Below are 16,268 nucleotides of genomic sequence, written 5' to 3'. Positions count from 1 at the left end.
AAATACAAAAGCATTGTTCACAATTCAAACCAATCAATGTTGTGTAATCAACAAGGATAATTTGGTGTTTTTTAGTCGATGAGTAGTGCAGATATCACTGTAAAATCAATTGACAGTAAGGAGAAAACTTACTTCCGGGTGTAAAATTCTCCGTTATCCAATGAGAATGGACGCTCGTAATATCTTTTAAATAACGTTAACTAAAGGGAACAATCTATTGGACACAGCTGAAGCTCTGGCCTTCCTTAAAAACTAACTAATTTAATAAAAATCACAGTTGCATTACCCACAATGCACTGTTTTTTGAGAACAAAAATTCGTAACTAATGTAATTTTTACATTCTGACGAAAAATAAAAATAATTATGAATACAAATAAAATAAAAGAAGCCTCCCGTGAGTTACTACAAGCTATAAAGTAGATTTAAAAAACGTTTTATAGAATAAAGCTCACTGCGGGACGTTGTAGAAATGCGTGTGTGCACCACGACAAAGGAGCCTCATTCACTTTACATAGGGCTTGTTTGCGTGGTGCTGACACGTACATGTAACAAAGTTCGTGACTCCACCACGCATTGTGGTGTTAAGGAGTCGTGGTGGAGTCACGCATTCTGGTGAGATCAGGTTGTACATAACACACTTTCAGGAAAAGTCACGGACTGGGAGACTTTAATAAGTTATTGAAAAAAAGTGACATACAATCAAAAAACAGCTGCGGGTAAAATGTACCCGTTGGCGGTTCTAGTGTTAAAAGCATCTGCTCATCTGAAAACAAAGAGTAGAGGTGATCAGATCTTTAGATTCAGAATCGTACTCCAGTAAAGCACCGGGCTGGGAGGCCACGGTCTTCTGGAGTTTATATATTGTACGTCTGAACATCCAAAACCAGAACTATCATCCAGCTGATGAGCAACAACACATCAATCAATATTTTGTGAGGATATCATATTTAACCTCATGTCCATCTCATTTCCTCGTTGTGAAGCGTGCAGCGATTTCCCTTCACTTTGTATTCTGTCTCTGGACGATATATATTAGTGTCAGCGTGATCATCTCTCACCCCGACAGATGAGCGGTGTCGAGAACACAAAGCAGCTTTTTATCAAGTGTGGAGTCACGGTGAAAGACAAGCGATTCCTCACAGAGGAAGGGGATGGATGTTTTATTTAATTTCTCTGTGATTCATATGTTTGCCGGGCTACAGTAGATACTGTCAGTCGCTGATGGATTACTGAGATCCTAAAAGAGAGACTAACCTACCAGGAAGAGACACAACATTCCCAAAGACACACATAGCATGACCACGAGACAAACAGAAGACTACGAGCATCATCTAAACCACAATGAAAGGAGTAAAATAACTCGAAATAGATTAGAAATGACCACAAATAGACAGGAAGCTGAGTAAAAGTAGAAGTACTCAGATGTTGTACTTGAGTAAAAGTAGAAGTACTCAGATGTTGTACTTAAGTAAAAGTAGAAGTACTCAGATATTGTACTTGAGTAAAAGTAGAAGTACTCAGATATTGTACTTGAGTAAAAGTAGAAGTACTCAGATCTTGTACTTGAGTTAGGCCCTGTCCACACGGAGACAAAAACGAACAAAGTCGATGTCAAAAAAGTCTTCCGTCAACACGGAATCGGCTGCCGCAAGCGTTACGTTACCAGACCTTCCCACTTTGGGATGCGTTATCGTTTGAGGGTTCCGTTATGGCCTCGTGTGGACGAACCGTACGTACGCTAAAGAACTATAGCGGATAACACCTGTTTCGTCTCCGTGTGGACGGGGCCTTAAAGTAGAAGTACTCAGACCTTGTAGTTGAGTAGAAGTACTCAGATCTTGTAGTTGAGTAGAAGTACTCAGATCTTGTAGTTGAGTAGAAGTAGAAGTACTCAGATCTTGTAGTTGAGTAGAAGTAGAAGTACTCAGATGTTGTAGTTAATTAGAAGTAGAAGTATTCAGATCTTGTAGTTGAGTAAAAGTAGAAGTACTCAGATCTTGTAGTTGAGTAGAAGTAGAAGTACTCAGAGCTTATAGTTGAGTAGAAGTAGAAGTACTCAGATCTTGTAGTTGAGTAGAAGTACTCAGATCTTGTAGTTGAGTAGAAGTACTCAGATCTTGTAGTTGAGTAGAAGTAGAAGTACTCAGATCTTGTAGTTGAGTAGAAGTAGAAGTACTCAGATCTTGTAGTTGAGTAGAAGTACTCAGATCTTGTAGTTGAGTAGAAGTACTCAGATCTTGTAGTTGAGTAGAAGTAGAAGTACTCAGATCTTGTAGTTGAGTAGAAGTACTCAGATCGTGTAGTTGAGTAGAAGTAGAAGTACTCAGATCTTGTAGTTGAGTAGAAGTAGAAGTACTCAGATCTTGTAGTTGAGTAGAAGTACTCAGATCTTGTAGTTGAGTAGAAGTAGAAGTACTCAGATCTTGTAGTTGAGTAGAAGTACTCAGACCTTATAGTTGAGTAGAAGTAGAAGTACTCAGATCTTGTAGTTGAGTAGAAGTAGAAGTACTCAGATCTTATAGTTGAGTAGAAGTAGAAGTATTCAGACCTTATAGTTGAGTAGAAGTAGAAGTACTCAGATCTTGTAGTTGAGTAGAAGTACTCAGATCGTGTAGTTGAGTAGAAGTAGAAGTACTCAGATCTTAAATAGGTAAACATCTCCATCTGTTTGATACTGTTCGTGGTGCAGTCATTTCTTTCTCTAAAGCTCTGCATTGTGTTACTTAATTCTGTGCCACATAGTACTTGTTTATATCCCGAACACATGGGGACAGTTCTTCGTGTCTTCTTTGTCTGAAGAAAGATGGCGGAGTTGAAGCTTCACTGAGTTTCTAACAAACTGCTCACAAACCAAAGCAAACATTAGCAGACGGTATTTCCCTCCAGGTGACGACGACCTTTTGCGGCTGACAGGCAAACATGTCCTCTCTGGGAGACGGGAGTCTTCAGTCTTGCTTTACATGGAAGTCATGAAGCGACATTTAATCCATGGCCTTTCAGAGGCAGAGAAATGCAGCTCTGGAACGAGGGACATTCTGTACGGCATGTCATCATTCCACACAGCGGCATCTGATCGACACAGGCGTCAGAAAACCGATATTCAATCAGGACGGATCAAGTTTTGCCAGAAAAACGTCAAACATTGAACTCAAATGGAAGCAAAACAACTACAAACAGTCCGGCTATGGTTACTGGAAGAGTTATTTAATCGATAGGAATACATGTATTAAAGTAAGACATTTGATTAAAGGCTAACGTTTGCCATCATGTTGAAACCACACTCTTGAAATGAGTCTTTTCAAAACTCAAACACCTTCAAAGTTTTAATATTAAAGTCATGTCCTGTTTTCCTGAGTGAAAGAACATGTCCTCCTTTCTGAGAGACGGATGGACGAAGCTCTCGGTCTGATTCCACCACGTTGTTCTGACGACTGATTCATATTTAAATATCTTTTGGAGAGCTGTCTTTAAAAGTCAGTTTCTTTGTGTGTTCCTGTGCTTCGTGTCCCTGGCGGTCATCAATCGGACACCGATATCACAGCTCAGCAGCGCACAAAGCTTCGAGAGACGCAGCCTGATATTAGAGGAGCAGCACCGGGCGAAGGCAGTACATTTCAAAGGTCACAACGAGACAAAAAGTCTCTGCGGTGATGAAGCTCTTTGTCCTCTTTCTTTGGGTTTCTTTGGACTTTTGTCTTCCAAAGATCTTCCGCCGTGACGTTGACATAGAAACTCTAAAGTAAAATCTGAATGCTGCCCAGTTTTGAGTTTGGTTTGTGCATGTCTCCTTTGTGTTTAAACATCAAAGAGTCTGCCACAAGTATCAACAGGAGTAAAGCAGCATGGAATAAAGTACGACCTTTTTCTAAAATGTACCAACTTTTGTACTTTTCTCAACCTTAACAAAGTACCTGTTCCGTGCAAACCTAAGAGCTATTGTTTGTCGGCAGAAAGATACATCACAACATCTTTTGTAGGGTGCAACATTTCTCCAAGTCATCTTCGAACAACTCGGCCTCTTTCCTGACGTTGTTAATCACATTATAAAGTACAGTTTTAGTGTTAAACCTTGCACGGTCACATATAAACATTAGGCTGATATTATTACTATTTGTAGAATAACATTTGCTTCATGGCATCTTATCGACTCATCCGCCTTCCTCTTGTTCTACTTCTCCTTTGTTGCCTCTTATTGAACATCTCCTCCATGTCCTCTGTCTCACTGCCGCCCTCTGTCACTTCATTATTTTTTATCTGCATGAGCATTAAAGTGTACACGACTGGCAAGGCCTCTTTTACGACGGGTACAAGATCAAATATAACGGAGTCGTTCATTGCGGCATGTTCCCTTCATGCTGCAGTGTGTGAGGCCTTCACACTGAACAACTGACTTTGAATAACGAGCGTGATATGCTAGATACATACGACCTATGACAGTTTCAAGAAGATCAATGGTTTTCTGAATGTGGTTTTGGTTTTAGGTGTTAAATAACTTAGCGGTGGTGACGTGAACTCATGTGACCGTGCTGTAGTTCCTTTATAGCCCAACATTAGCCTCCTTTAGCTTAGCGGTGGTGACGTGAAGTCATGTGACCATAATGTAGTTCCTTTATAGCCCAACATTAGCCTCCTTTAGCTTAGCGGTGGTGACGTGAAGTCATGTGACCGTGCTGTAGTTCCTTTATAGCCCAACATTAGCCTCCTTTAGCTTAGCGGTGGTGACGTGAAGTCATGTGACCGTGCTGTAGTTCCTTTATAGCCCAACATTAGCCACCTTTAGCTTAGCGGTGGTGACGTGAAGTCATGTGACCGTGCTGTAGTTCCTTTATAGCCCAACATTAGCCTCCTTTAGCTTAGCGGTGGTGACGTGAAGTCATGTGACCGTGCTGTAGTTCCTTTATAGGACATGCTACCTTCACGGTCCAACACAAAAACCACCACCTTTATCTAGAGATGGCAAAAGTACACACATCCTTTACTCGAGTAGAAGTACACACATCCTTTACTCGAGTAGAAGTACACACATCCTTTACTCGAGTAGAAGTACAGATACTCGTGTTTAAAAGTACTCTGGTGAAAGTAGAAGTACTGACTAAAGTTCTTTCCTCAAGTCAAAGTAAAGAGGCTTTGAAGTGTCCTTCAGTAGAAAGTACCCATAGCTAGCAGCTGCTTTAAAGAGTACCTGACCTCCCTTTATATCAATAGAACAATAATGTCATTGTTAGCTAATGAATGTTTCCATGCTGACCAACGGCAACATGACAACGTTTCCATTGGTCCCTCTTCTTTAGAGAAGACCAGGAAGTGATGGATACACGGATCGTGTTCCAACCAATAGGCACGCAGTGACTCTGAAGAATAATGATTTGATCAGGTATTTGTGTTCAACATGTAAGAAGTCAAAGTAAAAACTCTTCAGAAAAATAAGTAGTGGAGTAAAGTACTGATACCAGAAAGATGTACTTAAGTACAGTAACGAAGTATTTGTAGTCCATACTCCCCCCTCTGCCTTCATCCTATCCTCATATAAAGTCACACACGTTGTGTTAGAGAAAGTAAATGCATCTCTCTCTTGTCCTGCAGGGGAACATCACAGGTCTGACGGGCATGATGGATTTTAAGGACAGCGGCATCAACTCTCACGTCCAGTTTGAGATCCTCGGCTCCAGCTTCAGCGAAACCTTCGGCAAGGACATCAAGAGGGTGAGTTCACAGCGTCTCAAAACCCAACGGACCGCGAAGAGACGGTGCGAGGGCGACATCGCCTACATGTGTCGAAGCTACACATATTCACACTGAAGGGAGGCTTTGTTTTGGGCTGGCGTTGGCCGTGTTCTCGGGAGGTGGGTGTGATCGTTCAGTGAGAAGACAGCTAGTGTTGAGCAAAGGAAAACTTGAAAACGACAAGATAGTTGCATTCGCTTATCGCAGCTAAAGCGTGGCCAAGCTTCACGATATTTAAATCAGGTGACGTGCTTTTATCTTTCGTGCAAAAGGTCAAATATATATTTAGTATTTATTTTTGGAGTTATTTTTTGTTGAGCTTCAAACGTTGAATTTTAAGATATTTAATAATATTATAAGATATGTTGTTGAGTTAGATAACATGTTTTTGGTTTAATTTTTTAAGTTGATATTTGTTTGACTTTTAAGACATTTAGGTATTATTATGTTTGTCCATTTCTAACATATTCTACTTGGTGCAGAACTGTCCCTTTTCTTCACAGCAAAAACAGTCCAACACACACACACACACACACACACACACACACACACACACACACACACACACACACACACACACACACACACACGCACACACACACATACACACACACCCCTCAGTGTTAGCCTGTCAGCGCTGCCTCTCTGTACAGAGGAGCTGCAGGCTGTTGTTGTTGTTGTTGTTGTTGTTGACGTTGAATGCCATGTTGAAGCCGGCAGTGATTGTTTTCAGGGGAAACAGACTTTCAATCAGTATTTCTAAAACCCTGGCAGCTTTTAAATGTTGTTGTTTGTCGCTAACGGGAGAGCGCGGATCCGTTATGGCGGTCTTAGCTTGTGTTCGATTGCCTGGATTCTTCTGTTTCGCTGTATGTGGAAACGAAAGAGATGATACGAAGAGAACCTGCTAATTCACTGTTAGATGTATTTTTGTTGTAAACCAAATTGCTTTCTGGGAAATGTAGGAAGACAGAAGACCGCAGTGCCAAGTGAAGAATACCTTAAGATAACTCAATCTACCTTGGGAGAGTTTTATCTTGTGTGCAAGAGGTTTTACATTTCGAACACTTTTTGTTAAGCTTCAAACTTTTAGGCGGTTTTAAGACATTTTTTTGAATTTTAAATAAATGTTGTTGAATTTTAAGATTTTTAATAATATTATAAGATATGTTGTTAAGTTAGTTAGATTACATATATTTGGTAGAATCTTTTTTGTTGATATTTGGTTCGGTTTTCTTCATGACGTTTAGGTTGTCATGGTGATTGTCAATTTTTTACATATTCCATTTTTGTAAGTTGTAAGAAACTCTGTTGAGTCTGAAGATACTTGGTTTATTTGTGAGATGCTTCTTTGAGTCGGCAGTGATGCAGTTTATTTCACTCTGGCTTTTATTGTGCATCAACATTTCCTTCACATTACCACCATTATTCTGTTGCTGCCCCAGTGCCTCCTGGGAGATGTAGTTCTTAAACATCACGTTCACAGCACTGCGTCTTCCTGAGAAATAAAGATCATTTATACAACATCTCTCCTTCATCGATATTTATAATCATGGCAGAAGTTGTTCATCTTTATTATCAACGCTCGTGTTGAGCCCCGCTCAATCAATATTAAACAGGAAGTGGGAGGTTTTAATGAACTCTCCGAAGACGTTCAGTCGTTCCCTTGTAAACGCACGTGGGCGCCATCTTAAAGCAGATGAATAGTGTTCATGTTATCGCCTCCTCTGCAGGATGCGCTGCAGCTGTTTGTTATAAGTATAATGACATGATGTATTCTTCATGTTCACGACCTCTGTGACGCACAGCGCTGCCTTCGTGCACTATAATAACATGTGTACTTTTTTACATAACATATTGAACACATTAATACAAAGAAATATATAGATGTAGATCCCGGGTTCCCAGGGAGTTACTGTGGGAGGTGCTGCGGGAGTATGGGGTGAGGGGGTCTCTACTCAGGGCCATCCAATCTCTGTACTCCCAAAGCGAGAGCTGTGTCCGGGTTCTCGGCAGTAAGTCGGACCCATTTCCGGTGAGGGTTGGCCTCCGCCAGGGCTGCGCTTTGTCACCAATCCTGTTTGTAATATACATGGATCGGATTTCGAGGCGTAGTCGTGGGGGGGGGGGGTCTGCAGTTCGGTGGACTAAGGATTGCACCACTGCTTTTTGCAGATGATGTGGTTCTGATGGCTTCATCGGTCTGCGACCTTCAGCACTCACTGGATCGGTTCGCAACCGAGTGTGAAGCGGCTGGGATGAGGATCAGCACCTCCAAATCTGAGGCCATGGTTCTCAGCAGGAAACCGATGGACTGTCCACTCCAAGTAGGGAATGAGTCCTTACCCCAAGTGAAGGAGTTCAAGTATCTCGGGGTCTTGTTCTCGAGTGAGGGATCAATGGAGCGTGAGATGGGCCGGAGAATCGGAGCAGCGGGAGCGGTACTGCAGTCGCTTTACTGCAGTCGCTTTACCGCACCGTTGTGACGAAAAGGGAGCTGAGCCGGAAGGCAAAGCTCTCTGTCTACCGGGCCATTTTCGTTCCTACCCTCACCTATGGTCATGAAGGATGGGTCATGACCGAAAGAACGAGATCGCGGATACAAGCGGCCGAGATGGGTTTCCTCCGCCGGGTGGCTGGTGTCTCCCTTAGAGATAAGGTGAGAAGTTCGGTCATCAGGGAGGGACTCGGAGTTGAGCCGCTCCTCCTTCGCGTCGAAAGAAGCCAGTTGAGGTGGTTCGGGCACCTAGTTAGGATGCCACCTGGGCGCCTCCCTAGGGAGGTGTTCCAGGCACGTCCAGCTGGGAAGAGACCAAGGGGTAGACCTAGGACCAGGTGGAGGGATTATATCTCTTCGCTGGCCTGGGAGCGCCTTGGGACCCCCCAGTCAGAGCTGGTTGATGTCGCCAGGGAAAAGAAAGTTTGGGGCTCTCTGCTGGAACTGCTGCCCCCGCGACCCGACCACGGATAAGCGGGAGAAGATGGATGGATGGATAGATCCGTTAAAAGAAAGATTATAAATAGGGCCAGTTTACAAATACATTTATATGTTATGAGATCAATTTCAAGACTTTTAATTTTTACTGTAGATTTTACTTTAAAGCTTGAATAATGATTTTTATTTTATTTGTATTTATTGTCCATCCATCTTCTCCGCTTCTCCGTGGTCGGGTCGCGGGGTATCAGTTCCAGCAGAGAGCGCCAAGCGTTCTTTTCCCTCATCAACCAGCTCTGACTGGGGGGTCCCAAGGCGCTCCCAGGCCAGCGAAGAGATATAATCCCTCCACCTGGTCCTAGGTCTACCCCTCGGTCTCTTCCCAGCTGGACGTGCCTGGAACACCTCCCTAGGGAGGCGCCCAGGTGGCATCCTAACTAGGTGCCCGAACCACCTCAACTGGCTCCTTTCGACGCGAAGGAAGAGCGGCTCAACTCCGAGTCCCTCCCTGAAGACCGAACTTCTCACCTTATCCCTCAGGGAGACACCAGCCACCCTGCGGAGGAAACCCATCTCGACCGCTTGTATCCGCGATCTCGTTCTTTCGGTCATGACCCATCCTTCATGACCGTAGGTGAGGGTAGGAACGAACATGGCCCGGTAGACAGAGAGCTTTGCCTTCTGGCTCAGCTCCCTCTTCGTCACACGGTGCAGTAAAGCGACTGCAGTAAAGCGACTGCAGTAAAGCGACTGCAGTACCGCTCCCGCTGCTCCGACTCTCCGGCCCATCTCACGATCCATTGTTCCCTCACTCGAGAACAAGACCCCGAGATACTTGAACTCCTTCACTTGGGGTAAGGACTCGTTCCCTACGTGGAGTGGACAGTCCATCGGTTTCCTGCTGAGAACCATGGCCTCAGATTGTATTTATCTTATTTATTTTTGTTTTATTTATTTCTCAAAATAAAGATAAAATAAAATATATTAATTAATTAAATAAGATAAATAAAATAAATAATGTATTTATCTTATTTTATTTATTTATTTTATTATTACTGTATTGTCTTTTTAAAATGATTATTATTATTTTTAATAAACGGTTTTCAAAGAAGAAAAGTAGATGTGAGGGAGTTTAAAGCATATATAACGGTTAAGATGATAAAGCCCCCGCACAGAAACATAATGTAACATAACGACTTCATGTAACCTCCCGCTGCTCACTAATGACCATAAAGACACGGTGTTATTCATGAGCAAAGCACGAGGGCTCTCTGGTGTGTTTCCTCCCACATGTATCTAAATACATATGAATGCAGGAACACACAATAACAACAATAATAATAATGATAATTCTTAGTGATGGGGGGATATTGATAACCAGAATCTCTCACATTGTGTTATCATATAATTAAATACTCTAGTGTGACTATAAGCTACGATGTAAACACTGCATTCAGGTGCTCCTTGGACGCTGAGTGAAGGTCTGTTCTAGTTAGATGTTGTCCCTTATTGACTGCTGCAGGACATTATGGGAACAGCTGCCAGAAGACCCTCAAAATGTTACTTTACTAGACGTGTTATCAGGCGTTACGTTCTCTTAGGGTAAAGGGGAAGTTACGAAATATAAAATAACCGGGCGAAAGGAAGAACGAGGAGGAAACTGATCTGCAAACTTAAAATATATTGTTAAATTAATCAAAACTAACGAGGGCTCACCGGCCGAGCTACAAAGCAAACTGAAGGCCAAATAAAACCACTAACAATAAACACTATACAAGAAACAATGCAGCACATCGGCTAATGCTGCGTTCACACCGCACGCCATGCGAATGTTCGCTCTAATCGCTCGAGTTTCCCCGCGGCTGCAGCTGTGTTTACTCGCATCATTCAAACAAGACGCGCCGCCGCTGGAGAGGGGGCTCCGACTACAACAGGATGAACATATTTGACCGTGATCTAACTGTAATACAGGTTTCAAAATGATGCCGAAGTAACAACACGCTGATACCGGTTAGTAAACACCATGAGTTCATGCTTTGAGTCTGCAGACAGACGGCAGAGAAACACCTTTACAATGCGTGTTTTCTGAATGGAGATGGGCTAAGCTAACGTTGTATATGCTCCGACCGTCCACACTCACAGCAACGGCCTGCAGACAGAAACAAAGCAGCGCCTGTGTCCTCCATGCCACAGGCAGTCTGTGGTTTGGACTGGTTTCACTTCTGTCTCTGAACAGATACGAGGAGCTGTGAGCTCTGAGGGCTAACCGCTAACGGCTGATGTTTTGGTTTTCTGGTTGAACGTCAGTGACGGCAGGCTGAGATCCTCACCGCTGATTGGCTACCGGGAGGTCGTGAATTTGACGCTCGAGTTGAAAAATGTAACTCGAGCGGTTATCGCGGCCCCCTCCAATCGCCTCAACCCCGCGCTGCATTCGCATCATGCGCGCCGCCGGGGTGACTTTGCGTCTGTCCGCGTCTCTGCATTGACTTTACATGAAAGGCCCCGCCCCCAAACATCGTGTGAACGCACCACAAGTGACCATATCTCTCTCTGTGCGGTCACATCCTCTGCAGATGCTCGATATGAACATCTGTTGCCCATGTTTATGTAGCAGTGTGCGGCAAACAGGAGGTCAGAGGTCAGGTTGAAGTTTATGAGATATATATATTTCATATTCTGCAGGAAATGTGGCTTTACCGCTGAACTTCAGTCTGACATCAGTTCTGTGTGCGCTGAATATCCAGCAGGAGCAAAGAGTGCTTCCTCTGCAGGTCAGAGGATACATCTCCTCTTCGCTGCAGCTCATGCATTATTCCCCCTCGTCCTCTTCTTCGCTGCTCCTCTTCCTCAAAGGTCAGCCCGCTCCCTCCTCTCCTGTCTCCTAAAGGTTTCTGTATTTCTGCAGCTCAGTCTCCCGTGGACAGCACAGCCAAATGCCACCAATTCTCTGACTTCTTTATCTGCACACCTTCATCACCTCCTCCTCTTCCTCGTGTATCTCCGTCTGACTCGTCGTGTGCTTGGAAGAGTTTGACTCTTTCCGAGCAGTCCCCACTTCGCTACTTATTCTGCAATGAATAACGAACGTTTGAACAGATGCAACTATTATTCGCTCAATAGTCAATAATGTCAGCGTTTGTTCCAATTCCCTCGACCTCCCCCCCCGTGACGTCTGTATCTCAACACCTCCTCCTCTTCCTCGTCTTCATCATATATGTCCCACTCTTCCTGTGCGTGTAAGAGAGACTGTTACTGAGCAGTTCCCACTTATTTAGCAATAAAAAGCCGTAAAGTTTCACTATATCTGAAACCATTATTCGCTTAATAGGAAAATAATTGCCCGTTATTTTAACATCAATAATCATTAAAGTCGTTTCCCTTAGTTACATGTTTGAGTAGTCGATTATCGAAACACGTCTAGTTGTTGCAGAACTACATCAAATGAAGCTTCTTGAGATACACCCGTCTGTTCTGAAGCGAGCGAGAGCTTAAAGCCATGCTTAAGACATGTGTGTGTCATGTATACATGATGGAGAAACAGAATGCATGACGTTTTGAATTCCCTGCAGCAGCGCTACCTATCCAACACACACACACACACACACACACACACACACACACACACACACACACACACACACACACACACACACACACACACACACACACGCCATCTTTAGAGGAACACAAAGGGGTCGAAATCAAAAGCTGGGACACACACACAGGCACACACACAGGCACACACACACACAGGCACACACACACACACACACACACACACACACACACACACACACACACACACACACACATACGTACAGTAATTGCCATTCAGATGAGTGTATTCACTTTGAAACGGCCTCAGAGAGAGACGCATTTTGTAGATTGGAACTTGTGTGTGTGTGTGTGTGTGTGTGTGTGTGTGTGTGTGTGTGTGTGTGTGTGTGTGTGTGTGTGTGTGTGTGTGTGTGTGTGTGTGTGTGTGTGTGTGTGTGTGTGTGTGTGTGTGTGTGTGTGTGTGTGTGTGTGTGTGTGTGTGTGTGAATAATACTAATCCAGTATGTGCTTGAACCCTGAATTAATAATTAAAGCAATGACAGATTAATCATTATTACATTCGGCAAAACATTATATCAGATTACAAAATAATACAACAAATACAAATGTCAACAAACTACAGGAAAGCGAAAACCCCTCAAACATATTCGTAATGCTTCTTTAAAATGTGACTTTACGCCTGATTCGATCTTAAAGCTGAGTGTTGTATTCCGGCTGATTTGTTCTCGTGTGTTTCTGCCGTAACGTAGATCAGCCTCGTGACACGAACTGAAGCCTCTGTTGCTCCGAGAGCTCGTCTGAATCAGCGTTTATTACGGACAGTAAAAGCAGACGTGCGGTGTTTCTCTGAGACGCAGAGATAAAGTGCAACGGCTGGTTTTATCTCTGACATATATCAAATCAAGTGTTTCATCTGCAGCAGGGGGTCAACCCGAGGCCCGGGGGCCACATCCGGCCCCATGACTTCATCTCTGCGGCCCCACAAGAGCTTGCAAAGAATATAATATGTTTATTATACGGTTACATGATGATTTAATGAAGCACGTTGCCCATAAACTACATGTCCCACAATGCATCTCAAATTAGACTTTTTTTCTTAGAATTTGACTTTTTTTCTTCTAAATATAAGTTTCTTTTTTTTTATGTCACTTCTGTTTTTGACTTTTTGTCCAGCTTTTCTTTTGAAATCATTTTGTGACATTCTCACCGAAGAGACTTGCAATTATTCCCCCAGACTTCTGCTTTCAGACGTAGTTAATCATGAAGTTATCACCCTATCCGATAATAATCCAATGCTGAGGCAATCATATGATATAAAACATTATTTTATATTAGAGCCGGGACTCGATTAAAAAAATTAATCTAATTAATTAGAGGCTTTGTAATTAATTAATCGAAATTAATCGCATTTTTAATCAAAGATACATATCTGACCTGAGAACAGTGAGAAGCCATTTCCACATGGATGTGACTCCAGGTGGTCGACAGTCGAGTGCAGTCAGTGAGCAGGGAGCTGGTTATCCTCTCAGACGTGGACTGACTCATCCTGGCCCTGAACCAGTCGTCTGGTTGAGTGTGAGTTGGGTCAGGGTGTGGTTCCGTGCACTCGGAGTCGGGCTAACGTCCACGCTAGCTGCTACATGCTAGCTGCTACATGCTAGCTGCTACATGCTAGCTGCTACATGCTTTGCATTTAGGTGATGCTTTAGGCTTAATGTGCTGCGGCTCTTGTCGACGCTTCCATCCGTCCGTTTGTTAAAACAAAATGTCCCATCCACGGGGCGACCAAAGCGTCTCATCAGCTTGTCCGTTCATGTTTGACTATTGTTCACCGTGGTTTGTTGTTGTTTGAAGTCCCATGCTGAAGTCATGAACGTTAGTTGGTGCTCCAGTATAATCGGTACGCCTGAAACTCATCCAGTGAGAAACGTTCCGCTGTGCAAAAATAAGTGCAATTAAAATGCGTTAATTTTTTTAACGCGTTAATTTTTGTGTAATTAATTAATCTTAATTAACGCGTTAAAGTCCCGGCCCTAATATATATATATATATATATATATACGTTTATTTATTAGCGGCTGAATCTGTGCGAGTCGTCCTGTTGAAGCTTTTTCAAAGATTATTACCTGAACTCAGAGTTGCTGCTGTTTTTACGCCTGAACACCAGCAGGAGAGGACTCTTTAAAGTAGAGACACTACATACTGATATACACCTGAACATCAGCAGGAGAGGACTCTTTAAAGTAGAGACACTACATACTGATATACACCTGAATATCAGCAGGAGAGGACTCTTTAAAGTAGAGACACTACATACTGATATACACCTGAACACCAGCAGGAGAGGACTCTTTAAAGTAGAGACACTAAATACTGATATACACCTGAACATCAGCAGGAGAGGACTCTTTAAAGTAGAGACTCTACATACTGATATACACCTGAGCATCAGCAGGAGAGGACTCTTTAAAGTAGAGACACTACATACTGATATACACCTGAACATCAGCAGGAGAGGACTCTTTAAAGTAGAGACACTACATACTGATATACACCTGAACATCAGCAGGAGAGGACTCTTTAAAGTAGAGACACTACATACTGATATACACCTGAACATCAGCAGGAGAGGACTCTTTAAAGTAGAGACACTACATACTGATATACACCTGAACATCAGCAGGAGAGGACTCTTTAAAGTAGATACACTACATACTGATATACACCTGAACATCAGCAGGAGAGGACTCTTTAAAGTAGAGACAATACATACTGATATACACCTGAGCATCAGCAGGAGAGGACTCTTTAAAGTAGAGACACTACATACTGATATACACCTGAACATCAGCAGGAGAGGACTCTTTAAAGTAGAGACTCTACATACTGATATACACCTGAGCATCAGCAGGAGAGGACTCTTTAAAGTAGAGACACTACATACTGATATACACCTGAACATCAGCAGGAGAGGACTCTTTAAAGTAGAGACACTACATACTGATATACACCTGAACATCAGCAGGAGAGGACTCTTTAAAGTAGAGACTCTACATACTGATATACACCTGAGCATCAGCAGGAGAGGACTCTTTAAAGTAGAGACACTACATACTGATATACACCTGAACATCAGCGGGAGAGGACTCTTTAAAGTAGAGACACTACATACTGATATACACCTGAGCATCAGAGCAGAGGACTCTTTAAAGTAGAGACACTACATACTGATATACACCTGAACATCAGCAGGAGAGGACTCTTTAAAGTAGAGACACTACATACTGATATACACCTGAACATCAGCAGGAGAGGACTCTTTAAAGTAGAGACACTACATACTGATATACACCTGAACATCAGCAGGAGAGGACTCTTTAAAGTAGAGACACTACATACTGATATACACCTGAACATCAGCAGGAGAGGACTCTTTAAAGTAGATACACTACATACTGATATACACCTGAACATCAGCAGGAGAGGACTCTTTAAAGTAGAGACAATACATACTGATATACACCTGAGCATCAGCAGGAGAGGACTCTTTAAAGTAGAGACACTACATACTGATATACACCTGAACATCAGCAGGAGAGGACTCTTTAAAGTAGATACACTACATACTGATATACACCTGAACATCAGCAGGAGAGGACTCTTTAAAGTAGAGACACTACATACTGATATACACCTGAACATCAGCAGGAGAGGACTCTTTAAAGTAGAGACTCTACATACTGATATACACCTGAGCATCAGCAGGAGAGGACTCTTTAAAGTAGAGACACTACATACTGATATACACCTGAACATCAGCGGGAGAGGACTCTTTAAAGTAGAGACACTACATACTGATATACACCTGAGCATCAGAGCAGAGGACTCTTTAAAGTAGAGACACTACATACTGATATACACCTGAACATCAGCAGGAGAGGACTCTTTAAAGTAGAGACACTACATACTGATATACACCTGAACATCAGCAGGAGAGGACTCTTTAAAGTAGAGACACTACATACTGATATACACCGGAACACCAGA

The 16,268-nt window shown here is 42.9% G+C and overlaps 1 protein-coding gene across 1 annotated transcript in view; it reads left to right on the top strand.

Moving 5' to 3' along the window:
- LOC117440521 (glutamate receptor ionotropic, delta-1-like) overlaps window positions 1-16,268 on the top strand; it is a gene marked incomplete at its 5' end in the record, with an annotated part of 47,959 nt that overhangs the window by 21,474 nt on the left and 10,217 nt on the right. Inside the window, 2 exons of the mRNA XM_034076759.1 lie at window positions 5,585-5,704; window positions 11,408-11,516. Coding sequence (XP_033932650.1) covers window positions 5,585-5,704; window positions 11,408-11,516 — 229 coding nt within the window. The remainder of the gene's footprint in view (window positions 1-5,584; window positions 5,705-11,407; window positions 11,517-16,268) is intronic.

The sequence above is a fragment of the Pseudochaenichthys georgianus genome, unplaced genomic scaffold (assembly GCF_902827115.2).
Source record: "Pseudochaenichthys georgianus unplaced genomic scaffold, fPseGeo1.2 scaffold_1020_arrow_ctg1, whole genome shotgun sequence".
NCBI lineage: Eukaryota > Metazoa > Chordata > Actinopteri > Perciformes > Channichthyidae > Pseudochaenichthys > Pseudochaenichthys georgianus.
Note: the sequence above shows the minus strand (reverse complement) of the source record. Positions and strands in the feature narration are given on the sequence as shown.